This window comes from Esox lucius, chromosome 1 (assembly GCF_011004845.1).
Source record: "Esox lucius isolate fEsoLuc1 chromosome 1, fEsoLuc1.pri, whole genome shotgun sequence".
Classification (NCBI taxonomy): domain Eukaryota; kingdom Metazoa; phylum Chordata; class Actinopteri; order Esociformes; family Esocidae; genus Esox; species Esox lucius.
This window is the reverse complement of record NC_047569.1, coordinates 23277370-23298899: the sequence shown is the minus strand read 5'-3', so window position 1 is coordinate 23298899 and position 21530 is coordinate 23277370. Positions and strand designations below refer to the sequence as shown.

The 21530-nt window shown below is 44.0% G+C and overlaps 1 protein-coding gene across 5 annotated transcripts; it reads left to right on the top strand.

The window, feature by feature from the left end:
- The first annotated feature begins 3363 nt into the window (after positions 1–3363).
- On the top strand, positions 3364–20819 carry c2cd3 (C2 domain containing 3 centriole elongation regulator). Of its 5 annotated transcripts, none has more exons than XM_013134885.3 (33): positions 3364–3539; positions 3851–4120; positions 4255–4412; positions 4553–4755; positions 4923–5065; positions 5322–5454; positions 6277–6420; positions 6574–6712; positions 6926–7041; positions 7147–7347; positions 7911–8020; positions 8213–8331; positions 9008–9139; positions 9302–9790; positions 9970–10121; positions 10629–10872; positions 10973–11156; positions 11246–11429; positions 12367–12539; positions 12681–12813; positions 13303–13571; positions 13771–13845; positions 13946–14593; positions 15070–15399; positions 15599–15737; positions 16147–16211; positions 16333–16538; positions 16699–16841; positions 16947–17057; positions 17189–17373; positions 18222–19011; positions 19142–19250; positions 20482–20819. In XM_013134885.3, exons 1-33 carry the CDS (start codon positions 3482–3484, stop codon positions 20620–20622), a joined length of 6696 nt encoding a protein of 2231 aa, XP_012990339.3. In that variant the 5' UTR covers positions 3364–3481; the 3' UTR covers positions 20623–20819. The 5 variants fall into 5 exon arrangements, with proteins under 5 accessions (XP_012990339.3, XP_012990335.3, XP_012990334.3 ...); XM_013134881.3 differs by having other exon boundaries at positions 7144–7347; XM_013134880.3 differs by having other exon boundaries at positions 6926–7050.
- Positions 20820–21530: the final 711 nt, after the last annotated feature.

Sequence of the window (21530 nt, the reverse complement as noted above, 5' to 3'; positions counted from 1 at the left end):
CAACCAGTAAGAATTCCGGCTCCCACAGACCTGTTAGTTTTTCTTTAAGAAGCCCTCCTGTTCTCCACTCATTACCTGTATTAACTGCACCTGTTGGAACTCGTTACCTGTATAAAAGACACCTGTCCACACACTCAATCAAACAGACTCCAACTTTTCCACAATGGCCAAACCAGAGAGCTGTGTAAGGACATCAGGGATAAACCTGAAGAACACCATCCTAACCGTGAAGCATGGAGGTGGAAACATCATTCTTTAGGGATGCTTTTCTGCAAAGGGGACAGGACGACTGCACCGTATTGAGGGGAGGATGGATGGGGCCATGTATCGTGAGATCTTGGCCAACAACCTCTTTGCCTCAGTAAGAGCATTGAAGATTGGTCGTGGCTGGGTCTTCCAGCATGACAACGACCCGAAACACACAGCCAGGGCAACTAAGGAGTGGCTCCGTAAGAAGAATCTCAAGGTCCTGGAGTGGCCTAGCCAGTCTCCAGACCTGAACCCAATAGAAAATCTTTGGAGGGAGCTGAAAGTCTGTATTGCCCGGCAACAGCCCTGAAACCTGAAGGATCTGGAGAAGGTCTGTATGGAGGAGTGGGCCAAAATCCCTGCTGCAGTGTGTGCAAACCTGGACAAGAACTACAGGAAACGTATGATCTCTGTAATTGCAAAAAAAGGTTTCTGTGCCAAATATTAAGTTCTGCTTTGCTGATGCATCACATACTTATGTTATGCAATAAAATGCTAATTAATTACTTAAATCATACAATGTGATCTTCTGGATTTTTGTTTTGGATTCCGTCACTCACAGTTGAAGAGTACCTTTGATAAAAATTGTACTTCTACATGCTTTTAAGTGGGAAAACCTGCAAAATCGGCAGTGTATCAAATACTTGTTCTCCCCAATGTATGTAACCAATGAGGCATGAGGAGTACCTCGACATAGGGCTTTGATGTGGTAAATTGTTCTTACATCACAAACCTCTAAGATGCCTTATTGCTCTTATAAACCAGTTACCAATGCAATTAGAGTAGTGTAATGTGATGTCACCCATGGTATATTGTTTTACAGACCAACAGTAATAACCCAATCAACATTCAGGATTCAAACCACCCGGTTGAACAGTTAGCAAGAAGGCTTGGGGTTGTGGTATATGGCTAAGAGCACAACATCTTTTTCGACCGTTCCTCTATACAGAATCGTTCCAGAGCCTTGAGATCCTTTTGTCTGCGATAATTGTCTGCCCTATTGCATTCAAAATGAAGCTTTCCAATTGGATTCAATTCCAAAGATTGAGTTGGCCATTGCAAAATGTGAAATCTGTGGTAAATTAACCATTTATATATTCTGATGTGTGTTTGAGATTATTATTTGAAAGGAAAATACACTTGCGTCCAAGGTTCAGCCTCCTGGCAGTGACAATCAGATTTTTTGGTAAAAGTGTCATGGTACTTGCAAGGGGAGGATGCATAGTACAGAAAATAAATAATACATTTGGGAAATAAAGAATTTGAGAAATGTGCAATTATTTTGTTGGTGTTCAGTTGTTATTTAAGAACATGTTCCACAATATTAAAAATGAATTGTGTTGGTTATTTTCTACAGCCTTTCTGGTTATTTTCTAAAGCTTCAACTTTATTACGGGTGAAAATCAAACGTTTATCAATGTTGACAATCAATCAAAAATCTTAAAAGCCTTCAATACTAAGCACTTTATCATAAACATAATTACTAAGCTTACACTTTATTTCACTAAGCAAACTAAAGTTCACAAAGCACATTAAATCATCTTTTTTTTCTTCTTTTGTTCACTATATCAGTCTGATTTAAATGTAAAAACTGAAATATTTTAGTCTAAACATTTTGTTTTATCAGGGAATTCATTACATACAAGTAGGAAATGGGCATACTGATTATCAGAATGGGTCTTTAGGTATATGCATAGAAGGAGAAAACACCACTAAAGTTAAAGATTTTTTTTAAATCTGGGTTCAGTCAATTCTGCTGGATCCAGAGTTTGAGACATTACTGCTTTGTCGCAGTTGTATTGTCTCCAGCTCTGCTGCCAGGTACTAAAGATATCTCAAATCAAGGATTTGGTGCTTTCCTTTATTTTCATACATACCTACTTATCTAATATGTTTACACAGGTCCAATTGTATTTGAGGACACTCGACCATCCAATTCGTAAGCCTTCCAAACCATGTCGATCTTTTTTAATCTATGGAAACAAGGAAGTTCAATGAGTTCATGACAGTGGTGTCTGTTTTCAGACATCTGATAGTGGGAGAGGTAACACTAAAGTTGTTATCCCAGATTGCTGTTGGATTGCAAAAATTCATTCAGGATTGCATAGTTGGGATGTGTGGAGTTTACATGGGAACCAAGTATTGCAAACAAGGATAAAGTAGTCAGACTAAAGCTTCAGGTAAATATAATGCCACTGACATCATACTGCAAATGGCAAAAATATAAAAAGAATACACTGATCGATGCTGCTGACCAAAATATTTGACCTATGTGTAGTGCTCAAGTATGTGTAGCCTAACATTTACCAGACCACACAGAAGCACCAGTTGTTGCAGAAATGTAAACTATTGAAACCGTATTACTTACATGTAAATAAACAGTATTACTTACATGTAAATAAAGTGCCGAATACAGTGAAACTTTCCTACAGTTAAGAGGCCTTTAGTTCAGAGGCCTTTACTCTGTGGGAAATCCTATCCACTATTGGCATCCACTGTTGCCCCATCACCACAACACACATGACTGCTGAGGTCGTGGTTGCTAGGCACATTAGAGTTCCTTCCTCACTGTCCAAACAGTGTCTGTATGAGAAGCATGTGACTTGCGTCAGAAGAGGAATCTTAAAGTAGGTCTACAATCAATCTATTAATGATGTATAATTACCAGAATGCCCTGTACTGTAGAGAAGTAAAAGAAGACTGTCAAATTCTATAAATATAGGACATCACTATTATTAAACAAGAGTAAATTGGATATTCAAATGTAGCTATTGTGTACAACGTTGGAAGCTACTGGGTGCAGTGCAGAGTTTTGTCCAAATCCAGCTCTAGCCTCCAAGACTTTGGTCAGACCGTGTGTATTGCAGTCTGCAAACCCATTTGCTCTCAGGAGGGGTTGCCACAAATATTCAAGGTATTAGGAAAGTTATTAGTTTTACCCCTAATGATAGTAGTGGAGCTGAAACATTATTGTAAAAGTGTGGTACGACTGCTCTCTCCTGGAGATAAGTGGTTGTGTAGAGTCCCAAAGACTCAGCTTCCCAGAATGCACCACGGAACAACAACTACTAGCGGTAGTCTTTGGATTGGAGGCGGGATTTACTGCATCTCGATGGATGGGGAAAGTTAGCGAACGTTGTTGTTGCTCAGTGACAGACTGACAGTTTGTTTACACAATGTAATCTAAGTCTAATACATTTGTCCAAATAATATACAATAATATTCATTGGGAATGAAGACAAAAAAATCTAAATCTACTAAAGTTGGAAATGGAAACCAAAAAAGGAAAAGTAAGCTACCGACAGTACGCGGCTAACGTTAATCAATAGGCTATCGCTAGGTTGCTTTAGCTAGTTAGTTGCATGCTAATATTATAACATGTATTTTATTTTAAATAATCGCAAATTGATTAACATATTATCTAGAAAAGACAATGTGTGTTGCTTGTACATTTAGCTAACTCTATATATGTCAGTCGTACAGGTATCGACGGGGTACGTTCTGGTACAAAACGTTCTCTCGAAAGTTGCAGTTGTAATTCCATAAAAAAATGCTACTTTTACGTATCGAAAAGGCATGTTCTAAAATGTTTTTGTTGCAGTTCAAAGTGACGTGCCCCCCTCGACAAGCCTCCCTCCTTTGGTTGAGGGTCAACTGCGATGCTTCCTACGCGTGACAGTAAGCAAAGTTTTATGGACAGTTCCCAAGCCACCCCCGACTACCTTTGTCAGATTGCGCTGGTGGGGAGAGTCTTCCAGTGGGACCCATTTCAGACCACAGGATGGTTCACAAAAGTCACAGAAAATTGTCAAGTCCACTGCTCGCTTCCCCATTCGATGTGGACCTAAGCAGTTCACATCCTACTTAACAGGTAACTCTTTCGTGCATGGAATGCCACACTGTGTGATCAAAGTTTGATTAAAACATTTCATTTGACTGAGATGGATCTTTGTCTTCATTTAATGTTATTATGCATTCTAAATTGTGTTGTTGTCTGTATTACAGATATGGGTTCTCTGATGCTGGACGTGCTTACAAATCCAGAACACCTGCCAATCGCTCGTACTCAGGTCGCTGGGATTTCTCGACTGTCTTTTTCACACTCCATCAGTGGTTTTTTCACCTTGGTATCTCCAACATCTGAGAAGCTTGGGGAGTTACAGGTGGAGACTGAGTCCAAATGTGTTATTTAATTATTTAGTGGTCTATCACGTTTTCACACATTTCTATTAAAATACATTAAAAGCCTCTTGTATTGAATGAGTGTAGTATACTTTTACTAGAATATACCTTTTTTTCCCAGGTGTCGCTTGCGTTGGAGGCCTTGGCTGAGACATACCACAGCAGCAGCTCTGTTCCCACCACCGACATGAGTTTTGAAACGGCTGTATCTGAAGTCAGGTCCACAGTGAAGCCAGCCTCTCCACAAATCAGTCTGGTGGTGCCCTCCCTGTCCAGGCCACTGTCTGTCAACAGTGGGAAAGAGTCAGGAAGCAATACGCCCAGGTAGCACTTTTGTTATATGTACATCATGTTGTAGGTTCTTATGTTAAATGGGATTGTAAACTGATCATTAGCAGGGAAGTTATTGGGAAGGTCAGTTCACGTAGTTGCTCAAACTCATAAATGTGTAGGTTTATTGGTGTGGTTTTAAACTGATATAATCTTTTCAGAGGGAAAGACCATTTGTACTTCAAAAATGTCCAGACTGAAAAAAAGAGAGATGTGGCAGTTGAGATCCAAAGGCCAACATCAAGTAGCTCTCAACATGGACAGGAATCCACTTGCGGACAGGCCTCCAACGATATACTCTCAGGTTGTAGCCTACTGCACAAGAGGTGTCCAACCCTCTGATCAGGGACCCCCAGCCATTTCACAGTTTTGTTTGTAGCTTGACGATTAGATAAGGTTTGCTAGGTCTGGAATAGACTAAATGCATGGAATGGCTGGGGGTCACTGAAGAGAGTGTTGAATACCTCTGTGACATGGCATCATGATGTACATACTGTAAAAGAGGATGATGTACAAAAGAAAGTATTGTTTAACAATATAACTGTTCTTTCTTGTTTTAGTTATTTTAGAGCGTGGAAGCAAGCTTAGAAATGCCATGGTGGTATCTGCTTTGAAGTCGGACAGGGACTGTGAATTTGCACTGAAAGACACTTCGCTACCTCTCCCGAAGGACAATATAGGTGCCCCACCAATGTTAGTATTAAACTGATGTCATTGCCTGAATGTTTTAAGCAACTTAGAGTAAATAGGTGTGTAGATTTAGGGTCGGTTTTGCACTTCATCTCGTAAGGAATAAGATCACAACTGGAGAGATAGTTAAGGTTAATATTCAGGTTTCTTTGAGTGGAGAAACAGGCCCTCAGTGGCCAGTCATTTAGATACACTGCCTTTTACTGGGGCTGCCCACTGCAGTACCTGCAGAACAACTTGAAATGATTCTAGAGCCTTTAAAAGTTTGGTGTCATGGGCCCTAATGAGTACCAGGAAATAATTATCCACACCATTACAGCACCACCTGTTCTGTTAAATCTACACAGGTTTGTTTGGGGAACTCATCCTGCTCACGCCAAATCCTGACCATTCAAACATTCAATCAAACTGTAACTGTATGACTCTGTCCTTTTCATGAATGAGGTGTTGTATTTAATTAAGTGGCTATTGAGTGTGCATTCATATGTGAAGTAAAATAGTATCTGGCTAACTTCAAGGACATTGCGTCAGTATGTCATATTTAATAATGTTTGGGTGTTAGGGTGAATATGTCATTTACAAAGTTTAAGAGCTCTTACCAAAATAAAGGTCTTACATCTTGTAGAGCAGCTTATTGCAGTAGCGTTTTGCTCAAATTCTATTGATGTATTGGCTCTCTGTATCGGTTAGAAACATGTGCAGCGGGGTCCTCACGATTCACGTGTGCTTCGAATTGAAGCTAAGTCTTATCTCAGTCAAAGGGATTCTCTCAGTGGACGCATGCATGGTTTAAACTATAGGAAACGCTTGTATGTATTTCTCTAGGTCATCCATTCCTCCTTGTGGAAAGCTACTGCAGAATCTTCTGCATGCTGAGTCCAGTCTCCTGCTATCTCCTCAAAGTCCCTCAGAAAACCTCAGCCGAGACTGTGACACTGCGAACAGGGCAATAGATCTGCTCCTGGGAAGGTAGATAACAGTTTCCACATTTTAGCTTATGAAGAAAAAAACACAAAACTGCCTTAACTAGTAATTGGGACCAAACTACACAAGGTTGATAAGTTGTAGCTGTGTAACTAAATGCTGTATCAGTATGTGTTGTGTTGTCTCATCTTTTGTTAGTTTCAACGGATCCACTCTCCCTATTTGGGATGGAGACGGCTCTCCTCCTGATTCTCTCCTCAGTGTATGTGGAGACAGTGAACTCAATGACCCACAGTATGACCAGAGCCTGCTAGAGAATCTCTTCTATAAAACTCCTGTGAGTGTCAGCCATTAGTCAGTACCAGTAGTCCTCAGTTAACAATGAAACAATGGTTGGCCATTTGTGCTAATTTCTAGAATGTCTACAGGTGTGCAGGTGTTAAAATGCCGAATAATGGTAAAGATGGAGACCTGTTTACCGATACAACCATTGATTTGGAAATTGTTGGCAAATAAATGTACAGTAACTTTTTTCCACTTTGCCTGTCAGATATCTAACGGCGGTCCTGGTGATGAGGACGTGGGTGGCCCTTCCCTAAAGATGGATCTCAACATGTCTGGTGATAAGGAAGACATGAGGCTCTCTGGTCCAAAGAAAACTACTGGGTCAGCTGTGTACGGATGTATTTGTTTTTATTTAGTTAAAATAGCGTCAAGATTTCTAAATCATTCAGTGCATTGTTCTTAATGTTCTTTCATTTGTGTCAGCAGTCGGGACTCAGATCTGATGACTCCAGGGACTGGGGATAAGGTTCCTGGTTTGAGTACGGAACAACTCAATGTCCTGGCGGATGTCCGGTTGGCCAGAGTGGTGGTCCACTCCCTGACTGTCCCAACAGACAGCTCAAACACCACATCCAGAAAGACCTCTGGAAAAGGGAAACCGCCTCAACCCCTTTCAACTAAGAAATGGTGTGCACCATTATGAAACATTCCAGTGTGTAAATTTTTTTCATTGCCTGGTACCCTGGATATATGGAATTAACTCATCTTAAATAAAAGGCACATTAAGTGATAAGTATTTTCCTTCTAAGTTTTGAAGGGTCACTGTGGATATACCCGGCGGCATGTGCTTGTTGGATTATCTAAACAATAAAGCGATTCTGCTAATGGGATAGCTCTTAATTTAAACATTAACTAAAAAGCATCCTTTGCCTACCTGGCATAATTCTGTGTTGCACTGTAATGTGCTTTACATAAACAATACTAACCAAACAAGTTGCTCGCTGGTGCACAATTAAATTAAAGGTTGTGCATGAAAAAAACATATTTTAATATGTATATGTTTTCAAACATCGGATACCGGTGTGGCTTAATCCAATTCTGTAGCTTTTATGTCACGTGAGGAACCTTTTGTGATATACATGTTTGGGCCATATTGCCTAGCACGAATGTTGCATATGTTTTTCTCACCTTTTGTTTGATTACCATTAGGAAAGAGAAAACCCATCTATTGCTTCTTCTTTTATTTGTAGCTCCTATTTCGTGGAGTACCTCTTCCCTGTATCTTCCAGCAGGCATGGTCCTAGTCAAGCCATGGCAGCAGAGGTGACTAGAGTGGTTTCTACTAAAGTCACAGGAGGGGGTGAGACATTTTACGTTGTCAAAGATTGTGTTCCTTATGGCACTCTATTTCCAACTTAGTGAAGTGCACTACTTTGTTTTAAGGTAATGGGGTGCCATATCAAATACGTACATTTCTTATCATTGTGAGACTCTTTTTGCTTAGGGGTGATAACGTCAATGTTTTGTTAAAAAGTATTGCTATGCTTTTTAGTGGTGACGTTCCAAAAGAGCAGTATGTTTCCTGTCCACTTCAGTGGGTCAACTATCGAGCAGTGGTGGGGAACAGACCTCACATTCAATATCTACTCCAAGAAAAGCTTCCAGAAGAAAGTATGTACAGTTTTATGACAACAAAATTGAACACTTGATGTTGGGTTGTGTCCGTTTAAACTATATTTGGCCTGCAATCGGAGGTCCAGCTAATTGCCGATTTCTGTGGTTGGTAACTCTAACTTATACTCTGCAGCAGAGGTAACTGGGCTTTCATGTGATTGCTAGAGTCATCATAGCCCTTGAAGATAGTATTTGCGACTGCACTTGAAAAAAACAAAATGATGGTCTTCTGTATACCAACCATACCTTGTCACAACACAACTGATTGGCTATAACGCATAAGAAAGGAAAGACCTTTTGCAAACTAACCTTTAACAAAGCACGCCTGTTAATTGAAATGCGTTCTAGGTGACTATCTCATGAAGCTGTTTGAGAGAATTCAAAGAGTGTACCAACCTGTCATCAAGGCAAACGGTGGCTACTTATTGTAACAATCTACAATATGAAATGTATTCTGATCTGTTTAAAACTTGTTTGGTTACTGCATGATTCCATGTGAGTTATTCCATAGTTTTGATGTCTTCAGTATTATTGTACAATGTGGGAAATAGTCAAAAAAGAAATACCCATGAATGAGTTCATGTGTCCAAACTTTTGACTGGTACTATGTATATCATTCTACAACAAGTAGCCCTTAAATGCTGATGAATCTTTTCTTTGTTGTGTTCTGCAGCCTCTGGCCATTGGCAAGGCAGTGTTCCCCATATGCTGTCTACTACAGAGGGAACCCCTGAGTCAAACGCTCCTACTTCCTGTCCTGAGTCAGGAGGTGACTTGTGAGAGCCAGAACATTGGCTCGCTCAAGGTGGGGATGGCCCTGTTATTACAAAGTTAAACACCTGATTCCCTTGACAGTCCACTATACTACAGTACCATATGAAATGACTTGATGTTATATGTAGGTTTCTGTTGATGTGTAACGATGTGAGTCACTTAACGTATTGAATGTTTCTCCCTGTTTATACAGGTGTCAGTTGAACTTGCTGCAGACAACATAGATTTCTCATCTACCAAGAACAGTAAGTCAGCTCCAGGTTCCACAGCCCCCTTCAGTGCCACAGCCACTACCCTTACAGCAAACAGCCCGGCCAGGGGGGAGGTTAACACCGCAAGGCCTCATCCCAAAGACCCCAGGGGGGAGGATCTACGTCCATCTGCTCCTCCTAATAGCAATTCATGGACAGACATAAGAACTGTGGTTGCTCAAGGTCCCTCGCCTCTCACCTGCGTCCAGACATCTCTTCCCAGACGGCAGATCCACCTGTTAGAGGAGGAGGACAAGGAGTGTGAGGTACTGCTGCATGCCCTGCTCATGGTGCCGGATGGAAAGGACTTTGACTGTGGGTCAATGCAGCCTCCAAATATCTACCTGAACTGTAAGCTCTTCGGTCAGGATGAGATGTCTCGATCAGTGATCAGCTGGGGCCAGCGAAGCCCGACATTCAATTTTGTACAGGTAATTACAAAAGGAGGAGAGGATCTTAAACCCAGTTTGTATGATCCTGCAATGGGAATTCATGTCATATGTGATTAACTACATTTATGCATCCCAAATTAGCCCTGAGTCTGGTTAAAATTAGTGCCATTTGGGTTGCGCAAACATGATTCTGTTTTATTTGAAATGCTCTGTCTCAGGTGGCGCCCCTGGCCTTGACTTCTAGGTTGCTGGAGAGGATGAGGAACAATGTGATGGTGATTGAGGTGTGGCAGAGAGCAGGAATCTCAGGGAAGGATCGGCTCTTAGGATTGGTCAAAGTCCCCCTCCACCAGTTCTACATGTCCTTCAGGTAAAGGAATGGAAAGGGCTGTATGTTTCAATGGGCTTTATTTTAACATTCCAAACAGGGATATCTCACAGCACTCACTAACTGTAGGTGTCAGAAATTGTTTTTATATTTTGTCAACCAGTAATGAAGGGGTAATGCCAAATGATTTGTAACTTAAAAAAAAAAACGCTCATACTTGAGTGGTGCATTTTGTCTTTAATGTTACAGACCTCCCACGGCCTCCCCAAGCCACCGAATGTGTGGCTTTAAAACAGCCGAGTGCTGGCTTTAACCATAGTCAAAACCATGAAAGTGCATTAAGGAAACAATAGCCCCACCTTGACATCTGTAGATAACGCCCTAGATGTAAATATGGGAGCTCACCTTCCAGCATTTATGTAATTATTGTATTACAGTGTATTGATTCTTTGAATTTCGTATGATGACTTTCAAAATAAATTAAATGGATATTTAAGTTATCGTATAGTATTTCAGATCTGTCATGACAACAGTTTTCCTCTTTTTCAGAGACCCCAAGATTTCCCAACTTCTACTTCAGGCTCAGTACCCAGTGTTAGGGGTAGACAGCTACATGCCTGTAACTGATGTGTTTTCAGGCATCATTAAGGGTAACCTCCGTGTCCTTTTAGCAATGGGACAGTCTGAACAAATAGTAGCTCTTCAGCGCATGAGGGATGAAGAACTTGGCTCTGTGCCACGTCTCCCAAGACCAGGCCATTTGCTTGATCTTCATCCAAACAAAGAACATAAGGTTAATAGCAATTAATTCTGTTAAAACTTTCAAAATGATTTCAGAAGGGAATTCAAATCCAGAGGTCATTGTAACAATCTGATACTTGTCACTCCTTTAGGCTAAACCATCTTCCGCGGAGGCTATGAGAGAGCATCTGTTTGTGGTGAAGGTGGAGAAAGTGAAGGGACTGACCCCACTGCAATCTACTGTCTGGGGGGAGGCTGACTGTTACGTCCAGTATGCCTTCCCTACTCAGGAAGAGCCTCCTGGTCAAAGTCTGGACCCAAATCTTATCGAGAGCAGTAAGCGAATATCTCAGCTTTAAGTCTCTTGCCTTTATATCTGTGGCAATAGAGTCGTTGTTGTGTTACAGTCTAAAATGTCCCTCCAGGTGTGAATCTGAGGCAGTTCCGTACCACCACCAGCCTGTGTGTCCCTGACCCAGTGTTTAACCACAGTGAGAGCCACATGCTGCTGGCTCCTGCAGGGGTCCCTGTCCAAAGGCTCCTGCTTAGCTCCTTCTCCAGCCAGGGCTTGGCCAACGGAGGAGGCATTCAGTTTGAGGTGTGGTGCAGGTCAGTCTGTGTGACTTTATCTCTTCTGACCAGTAGAGGGCGTTTTACATTGGTATATACTTACTGGCCAATTTGTTAGGTTAAGTTATCTGTTATCGTGGGACCATCTTGCGAGGAGTTCCTGCGCGTGGCGGGTTGATGGTTGAGTGATGTTCCCTCCCCTTGTGGATAATGGCCCCAATTCTACTTATAGGAACATTTAGGAGTTGAGAAATCCGTCTGTAACCAGTCCCATTGCTATGTTTCTCAACAATCTTGAAGGTCTTGTTGAGAGCTCTATGCCTCTGCCCATCATAGGTTGTTTCTTGTGTGACAGCTTGGTAACAAGTGAGGTGTTTAATTGCATTCAGAGGTGGGTAACCTTTTTTCAAAGAGTGGAACCTACCAACATGCACTAACCCTGCTGATTCTAATTACCACAGGTAGGTGAACTAATTAGTGGAATCAGCTGGTTTAGTGCTTTTTCTTACTGGGTTCAATACTTTGTTTCTGAGTCATTTCCCTTTATTGCACATACAATTTTTTTAATGGTTTGGAATGTTAAGATGGATTTTGCTCTGTGGCTTTATTGAGTTAATACCAATATCTGTAAATAGCGTCATTGGAAAGAATTTTTATGACAATATTGTTGATGTGTAGAATACATATTTCCCCCACTATATGTACCAAAATGGCACATGATATGCTTTGCAAGGCACAAGTCCACTGGGAGTTGCTGCAATTAATCACAAATTAGATTTTTTTATAAGGGGCTTCATTACATCCAGCGTTTTTTCTAGCTGACAAGGTCAAGTCATTCTCAAAAAATCTCAAGGTGTTGATTCACTCCTCCAGATTCATGCTCTATAACATTCATAGACTGTAGTAATCTCCCAGTTTTTTGACTAAATTTGTGTGAATTAGAGGTGGTTTAATGACATTTGACAAAACCTTGCAGGTACTATTATCCAAATGTCCGGGACCAGCTGGTGGCTAAAGGGATGTTGCCCCTGTCCAAGCTCTGTGCCATGGTGACAATGCAGAGACAGCAGCCTGCTGAAGCCCAGGTCTTCTCCCTCCCTCTGACGCCCAGAACTGATAGCCCAGCTGGACATCAACCTCAGCCCTCAGGTAAAACCACGCTTATTAACGGCGCCCCCTTTTGGCAATATTCTGTAAAGTAATTTAACCCATGCAATACAGACACATTTCAGATGTCTTACACTGGGAATATCATCCGTTCTTAGCTTTGTCATCTCTACTTTCTCCAAGGATTGCTTGATGTGTATGTCCATTACAAACACGGTCCTATGAGATGTGACGGCAGGAGCGGGGCTGTTGCCTCTCGAGTGGTGACCGTGGTGATTCAGGTGCACAGGGCGGCAGGACTGCAGGCAGCCGCGAGGTACCTCCGTCTGTCCCTCTTAGTCCAGCGCATAGTGTTTAGAGTTGTGTGTTTTAGAACCGGATTATAGAACTTTGTTTGTAATTGTAAAACCTTAAATCTTAAGGAATCTTTTTAAGGCAGTCTGGGAAACATGTCAGCGAATCTCTGGCATATGGATTCCCTTTTAGAAGAACATAGTTCTTACTATGATATTACTGTGGTTTCAACCAATACAGATAATATAGAAAATAATTCTAATGTATAATTCGGACCATACTAGGTCAAATTTAGAGCATTTTTATCATTCTTTTTGTGGGGACTTTGTCATAGAGACACTATTTCACAAATAGGAAGGGAATGGCTAAAGTGTTTTTTGCATTGTTGTTGTTATAAAGTGGTTAGCAACACAACTAGAGTGGTAAAATTACCTTAAGTACAGTAAAAGTGTACTACAATGAAAGTATTCAGCTCTTTTACTCATAACTGCTTTGATTAACACGCCTGTAGGGCTTTGTCAGAGCAAAATGACGCGTTCCAGTACTACGCCGATGTGGGCGTGAATGCGTTCGTGACCTCCCAGCTCTCCTTCCTGCCGGAGAGTGAGAGCCGCAGCACCCGTGTGGTTGCAAGGACTTTCTGTCCGGAGTTTGACCACCACACCGAGTTCCCCTGTGAAGTGCAGATCCAGAGGGCCCCTGGGGAGACCTGCAGCCTGGCTGAGCTCCTGCAGGAGGCCACAGCAGTCTTCACAGTACGGCACAGAGACAGTCCCAAAGGTGAGTGATCCACTGCAGTGGATGTCATCTCAGAATCAGTCTCAGAATGGAAATGCTGGCCTGGAATAAAAGACAAGATAACGTAGGTCTCTGATACTCTGAATACAGGCCCAGGATACTGCAGGAAAGAATGTATTGGTTTTCAGGAACTGAACATAACACTGATGGAACCTTGATTCTCCGTGTTTCATTTCTGTAGCGATGGCCAGATCCACGGATACTCTGTTGGGTACAGTAACAATTCAGCTGGCTGATCTCGTCTATAGAAGAACAGGTACAGTGGTCAGGGTAAATGTTTCTCAGTGCTGTAATAAGGCCAAGGCTTGGGTCTGCACCAACCTGCAGGCGGTACAGTGTGCTCTGTGAATTCCCAGGCATCAGGGGCTGGTTTGGAGTGTCTCTGCCCCAGGACCTGGCCTCAGCGTCTTCCAGACATCACGTCTTAGTAGGCGGCCTGGAGATCTCCATCAGTTTTGCCCACCATGCAGACAGAGAGAGGGTCATGGCCGCTGCTCGGGACCTGGGCTGGGAAGTGGCCATGGCTGGCGGGCCGGCTGAAGACGAGGAGACGGGGGGCAGCGACGGAGAGGACTGGGCGCCGATTCGGAGGACTGTGTACCTGACCGTGTCCACGCCCAGAGTCTGGGTGCCTGTCCGCTGCCTCCTGCTGCCTGGACACAGGGAGCTCCAGCGCTCCACCTACTGCTACCTCAGATACAAAGTGTATGACCAGGAGGCCTTCTGCTCCCAGCTCAGACACCCTGGCCAGTCTATGGAGGAGAAGGGAGGAGGGGAGGAGGGCCTGGCCACGGTGTCCTTCACAGGCAGCAGGACGGTGGAGCTGAGGAGTAGCCAGCCCCTGTATTGGTACCTCCGAGAGGAGAGGCTGGAGGTGCAGGTGTGGGTGGCCTTTGGAAAGGACAGGAGAGTCAGGCCTCATGACAGCGACCGGCTGGTGGGCTCGACCTTCGTGGACCTCTCGTCCCTGGCCAAGAGGTCCCGGTCCAAACTGACTCTGACTGGTGAGCAGTAATAATAATACCTATGTACCAGTGCAGGCTAAAATAGAAAAAAAACGAAGTTACCAAGCAGCATGCTGCTAAAAAAACAGCAACTAACAACTCATTTGATCCATTAATCTGTCACTTTTTTCATCTTCTCTGTCATCATGAGTCCAGCGTGTTCCTTTTGGTGCTTATGTGACACTGTCATGCTCCTGTGACACTTTACCACTTTGCTCCTGCAGTGTGTTGTAAAGTGCAGAATCATTAAGTTGTACACATCTTTCCACTGGTTTTGCCATGCCTTCTGCAATCGATAATAATCGATAATAAACCAGCCAAAGACTTTTATTATCGACGCTGGCGATTAGGTGGTGCAGCCTTACCAGACTAACTCGTCTAGTGTGTAGCATTATAACAGCGTCTAAGTGCTCTGTAAGAAGGATACCTCATGTTACATAAGGTCATCAGTAATAAGCCTGTGTCTGCTTGTGTAGGCGTGTACCCTTTGTTCAGGCGCTCTGCCCCGGACCTGAGCGGAGCTGCCCTACGGGTCCACATTACCCTGACCCCTGGATCCCTCCCTAAGGACCATACAGTTGGGGGGACGGATAGCCAGGTCCTGGAGGACTGTGACAGCCAGGGAGAGGAGCAGAGCCCAGGACAGGAAGGCCCCTTGTCTACTCCAGCTTTGTCGGGAGCATCTGAACCACACGACCGGCACCAGACCGACCCCTCCACGAGTGCCAAGCTCTCAGAGGTCAGCGTACAGGACGCCTTCTCGGTCACCATCACTGTGGAGCGAGCCATGCACCTCAGTCTTAAAGGTACACAGACCGCCCACTGAATGGCTTCCTGTTTCTTATTTAGCGCACTGCTTTAGGTCAGGTCCCATAGGGCTCGGGTCCGAACTAGCTGGGAATAGTTTGCCGTTTGGGACACCTCCACGCTGTGGGTCATGGGTTCTGTAACGCCAGGTACATGTTGATCGGTCTGACGGTTGTGAGCGCTGTGTGTCCGTGGCAGGCTGTCCTTTAGCGGAGCGTAGTGGAGGACTCCCTAGTTGCTGTGTCTCCTATGCCACGGCTGATTCCACCGAACCAGTCACCACAGCTGTCGTGGCGGACAGCCCCTGTCCCGTCTGGGGCCACCAGCAGGAGTGCAGGTACACACCACTCTTTCTCCTCCCGTGGCTTCCGTCAGAGCCTAGGTAACACACGCTCTTCATACAAAACGCTGCTTTGACATATGTACCGATTCGTGGAACGGTCTACTCAGGAGTGACTCTGCAGAGCATTTGAGGCCAAGGAATTCAGATGAGATGGCGTCTCTGGGAGATTTAAGACGCAACAGTGCACAGTTTTAGCATCCTGCTGCTTCTCATTTAACATCTCAAGTGGAAGGCCGACCATAGTGCTTTCAGTATTATGGTTTTATCCAGAAACATTGGCATTTTCCTTTTCACACGGGGCTCGTGTCCTCTGCAAGCTGTGCCTTGGTTGGCCATCAACTGTGTGGCTTTAATGAGGCCAGTCGTTCATCCCTGAAACTAACACACTGTTTGGTTATCGCAGGCTGTCCAAGAAACTTCTTCTGGATCCCCAACGGTCCCTGGTGTTCAAAATCTGGCACAGAGGAGGTAGAATCCAGCGACGTATCCACCCGATTATAGTCCAGGTGACTGGCAACCATTACGGAGGGGGTTTCAGTTTGTGGTTCTGATCCGGGTTTCTCCGTTGGTCCGCTGTGCCTCTTCCTAGATGTGGAGCGGGTTATTGGTTTTGCCTCGGTGGACCTGTCTCCTCTCCTGTCAGGCTTCCAGTCGGTGTGTGGCTGGTACAACATAACAGACTTCAGTGGGCAGTGCCAGGGCCAGCTCAAAGTGTCTGTCTGCCCGCTGAAGGGAGTCCAGGAGCTGCGTGGTCAGAGGCAGGCTGCGTGTGAGGAGGCCAGCAAAGACTCCTCGGTGAGTAGATGTCCTGCTGTGTGACCCCAACATGGGCCTAACACTTTTAACGGACCATCTGCTCTGTTTAAGCAGGTAACAGTGGCTCATAGCAAACACGGGGGAATTTGTGTGCCAATCTGGGTTTCGTTTGACTTGAGCGTCTATTTTTGTCTGGCAGACTCTGTTCCAGACCGCCCCCCTTTACTACCGCACCACAGCCACATACAGCAGCTTCCCCTGCCACATCAGCCGTTACACGGAGCAGAGGATCAACTCGTCGCCAGCCACTCCGGACCGTCTAGACAGGCTTCTGTCTGAGAGGTAGCTGCTGCCAGGCTCTCCTCTCCGGCCACTGCCGGTGCCATTCACCCAGACGCCCTGTAAACCTCTTCCGAATGTCTAACGCTTGCCTTTCCGTCCCCTCAGCCAGAGTGACCGGCATGATGAGCACATGGACAAGGTGCGACTGTACCACCAGGGCCTTCAGGAGGGGGGTGCGGGCCATCCCTCCAGCTCAGTTCTGTTCTCCGCCCTCAGGTACCGCAGTGTGTCCTAAATGGTCCTATGAAGGGCGACACTTTTGACGGGGCGTCATTGGTACATTCGGAAAGGGAATGTCACCAATATAAGCTGTCATTAAGGGATGTGTTGGGGGTTTTTTTTTCCAGGAAAAACCTAAGTGAGTTGGATGAGATCCAGAGGTACTTCAGCCGTAAGCTGTCCACCCCCACCTTCCCTTCTGTGAGTGAGCCGGGCCAGCGCTCCAGACTGGAGGAGCACGGAGAAATGGATTCCACTCAGCTCCTTCTCAAGTCCAACCGCCTGGTTGGGGAGGTTAACGACCTCGTCAATGGTGAGAAGCTCTCCCTGACGTCCGTGCGTCCCAGAACCCTGTGCCCATGGGGTACTGGCCTAAGCTAGTGTGCTGGAGCTGTAATTGGAGACCTTTGTCCTTAACCGTTTGGTACAAGGACCTCGATTCACTAAACACTGTTAAACTCAACCACATAAACAGGATGAATCTGTTTTAAACAGTCAAAGGCCTGGGCTGCACTGTATGTCTCTTCAATACATCTGAGCTGAACCGAAACACCCTATTCATCTTTATAATCAACGTCCTAATCCTGATGAGGTCATTGAAAATGAATTTGTATGTGAGGCTCAGCCTGCAGGAAATAGTTCTGAATAACGGCGAGTGGCGCGATCAATAATGCAGATTCCGTATTCATATTAAAATCTCCAGGTTGTAAACATTTAATTAAGAGACCACTGCCGCTTTTTCTTTCCTTTCCAAAAAAGTTGAAAAGGAAGGTTTTGAGTGAGGAACAGAAGGGTTAAAATTAAGAGACCACTGCAAACTGAACGCTTCTGTTTCTCACTCAAAACATTCCTTTAAAACTTTTTTGGAAAAGAAAGAAAAATAATTTTATCCGGAGCTGTTTATATACACACATCAATGTCACCCCAGTATTTCTTCCACTGGAGCAAATCAGAACATAAAGAAATGACTATTTTGTCTCTCTTGTGTATTTAAGCAGCATTTTGTATCTGATTCTGACCGAACAAAAGGCATTAGGTAATAAGGTGTGAATTGGAACCCATAAGGGCATCCAAACAATATTTGTCCATGTCTTGAAGATTGCCTTTCTGATACATTGTTACAACTACTCAGCCCATTCCTGACCTCTCTCCTTTTTCCAGATCTCCATGGACATCATCGTGTTGAGACTACACCTTTTAACCCTCAGATCAGGTCAACCACTTCCCCTGTTTCAGATGAGCACCTGCTGCCTGGGCTCTCTGAAGAATTCCCTCAGAGTGCTCCATGTTCTCAGAAAGCGTCCACCTCCCTCCTGGAGGAAGTGTCTCCTGTCCCCTCACCTGAACCAAGCCTCTCTCAGGAAAACAGGGGTTCTCAGACCGAGGAAGATGAGGATGCCAAGTCCCCTGCATCTGAAGATGGTCCCGGAGAGGAGGAGGAAGATGGCGATTATGAGGAGACTGTGGTGGAGCCCAGGCCTCTGAATGAGGTCACATCTCTAACGGACAGAACCAGTCCTTGGACCAGCCTGCTGTCAGACCCTGAACTGGGCTCTCTGGAGAGTCTGGAGGCACCGGAGGAGCACCCAGCGTCGGACAGCCCCTGCATCCCCAGCCTCACCCAACAAGAGGGAGAGGGGGAGAGGCCAGGTCTGCAGGCTGACGCCCTGCTGACGTGCAGCTCTGGTGAGGTACGGGGTCAGCATGCTAAATCTGGAGAGTCCTCTTATGGATCAGAGGAAGATGAGGCAGACACCATGAGAGATGGTGACGGGCCACTCCACAGCTCTGACGATGAGGCAGTACAACATCAGGAGTCCATTACTGCATCAGTACATGACGAGTCTCCATTGTGTAGTGGAGAGACAGCCAGCCGGGTTCCTGGTGACAGAGACACTCTGTCCGAAGGTGAAACCCCGGGCTTGTTGCTCGACTCAGCAGCGACTGAACGGTATCCTTGCATTGTCAGTGTCTCTGTGTCTAATTCTTCTATCCTGACTCGTGACCCTTAACACTTCGTTGAAACATGACAGTACCTGCATGCTTGGTTTTCCCTTTTTCTTTAACGGCTTCTTGTGCAGCTCTGACCCTGTGGAGATACCAAATTTCTTCCTCCCATCTCATCACTTGGAGGCGTCTATGAGAGCTCTGCGCATAGCGCCAGTCTTCTCCCGGGCCTCCTCTGACCCAGTAAGTACCAGCCTTCAGTCTCTATCTTGATCCCTGCTCTCCTTTGCTTCTTCCAGACGCCTGAATTTGTTTTTCAGATATATCTGATAGGGAACTGTACACAATTGGTGTCCCAAGTCTAAATCGGTCCCTAATTAGGATAAGACCATGACAGAAATCAGGTCAGCTGACTTGGAGGTCCAGAGCTGAGTTTGAGGGAGGACTCTATAAACTCTTGAAGTTTCTAGTAGGCTTCTTCCACTACCTCTACAGTATCACTGTTGTGCCAATGCCAAAAGAGGACATAGTTGCTAGTCTGTCATTATGTACCATTCCATGTCCAGCTTGGCTTGAGGCCAGTAAAGACATGACTACACCAGTCTAGAGACTTTAAAAGATCTGAGCCTGTGCAACAGCCACTGCCTTCCTTCCTTCGTTTTAGCTAAAGAAACAGGCTTTTATCACGAGAATAGCTGTCATTTCTGCCCTAACCATAGACCGAACTCTTTATCAGTGAGGTGATTTCTTGGATGGTTTGCTATTGAGCCCAAATTTGCACACTGCACGCCATTGGCTGGAATATCAGATCAGAACCCCCAAGTGTTTTTATGTCTCGGTCTTGTGTTGACCTTTAACTGTGAAGTCAGTCACTAAGCCAGGGTCTGACTGTCTGGTCGCAAGAAACTTGCACCTTATCGTGGGGTTACTAGCAGAATTTAATCAACACAAAAAAACATTAGCTCAAGGTATTGAGCTGACTCTGTGGACCAATAGCTGAAGAGTTGTTCTATTGAGAATAATCATTAGGGTTTGACTCATAACTCAGTTTTACAGCTTGCTTGAATTACAAATGATGGAGGTATGTCTGCCTACCCAGGGCTCTGTATGAGACTGCCATAGCTGAATCTGTTTTCAACAAGTCACTCTTAGTGCTTAGCTAAACTGGTTCTAGCTAGTCACTCTCAATGCTAATCTGAACTGGCTCCTGGTAGTTTCTGTTTCATACTTAAGTTAGCTGCATGTAAACTGTACAGTCCAATTTAGAGTAGAGTTCAGTGGTTGAACTTGTACTTATTGTCTGCTACTTATTCAACCAATTTGGGACTGGTTTCCCTTGACGGAGAAAGGACTGACCTATCGACATGAGTTGAATCATTAGTTAATAAATAACAGTATTTTCCATTATTAAAGTATTATTAATTGTTGATTTTAATTTTCTTCCCTTTAATTTTTATTTAATTTAATTTTTTAGAAAGAATGCTCTCATAGACATGGAATTCCCTATCACCGTCTTCCTCTTCCCAGGCCCAATATATCATCCCTGTCCATGAAGAAAGAAGAGACCAAGAGAATAGCGAAGATATTTGCATCTCATTTTAAGGACGAACACTAGCACTTTTTTTTAAATGATCTTTGATGTTGTATGTTGTGCTGTTTGTATATATGTGTAGGTTGTATGTTTTATTAATGATCACCTGTTATTTACTTAAGTGGCATTGCAGTGTTTTTTAATTATGTAAAGAGTTGTATGTAAAGATAATTTAAATACATTTTTCTATTGTTTTCGTAAATAAATGGTTTGCCTGTATACCGGAAATGTTATTGTGTGAATATGCTCACTGATGCCAGAGACTCGTAGCTTTTTCAGGATGGTCGTAGGGTGTAAAAAAAAAATAATTCCAACAGGATAAAGTAGGAAATGTTGACCAGTTTTATTTCTGAAAGCCAGTTTTTCAGAAGCAAGGGCAATATGCCTTCATTCCATATATTCTGTTCCTCACCAGGCTGTCCCACACTATTCATCAGTCACCTCTGTTTCCTGAAACCTCATACGGCAGGAACATGTCACTCATCCACCCTGTCATGGATCTACTGTATAGATAATCTGAGCCGATGGGTTGCATGTATGAGTGGCCACACCTCTTTTATGGAGCGTTAATTAATGAAGTCTGTGTTAATTCTACAAGTCTTATTGTCTAAGGTCCCCTTTAAAATTAATTGAATGTAACAATAATACCTTTAGGGCAATTAGGATTTTACAGTAGAAAAGGTTTTTGTCCAGCATTAAACTTACTGCAAGTTAACTCTAAAAGAATAGATTGTTATAAGCTCCTCTTTAAACTTTCATCAAGGATTTAAATGAGCTTTGCATCATAGCATATCACAAACTTTTACCGGTTTGTCTGCTTGTTCTGATGTATTTTTTACACTTCTAATGAAGCACATTTTTTAATTGTTTTAATTAAACATTTCTATGAAGACATTTGCTGCAATAAATTTGTCAGTTACTGTTTTTGATGG

Bases quoted from the DNA above. Each gene is read 5' to 3' on its own strand.
- c2cd3 (XM_020050020.2), top strand. From the start codon at position 3,482: ATGAAGACAAAAAAATCTAAATCTACTAAAGTTGGAAATGGAAACCAA. The intron at 6,713-6,925 runs GTGAGTGTCAGC...TTTGCCTGTCAG, and splicing joins ATCTCTTCTATAAAACTCCT to ATATCTAACGGCGGTCCTGG. The intron at 8,332-9,007 runs GTATGTACAGTT...TGTGTTCTGCAG, and splicing joins AGAAAAGCTTCCAGAAGAAA to CCTCTGGCCATTGGCAAGGC.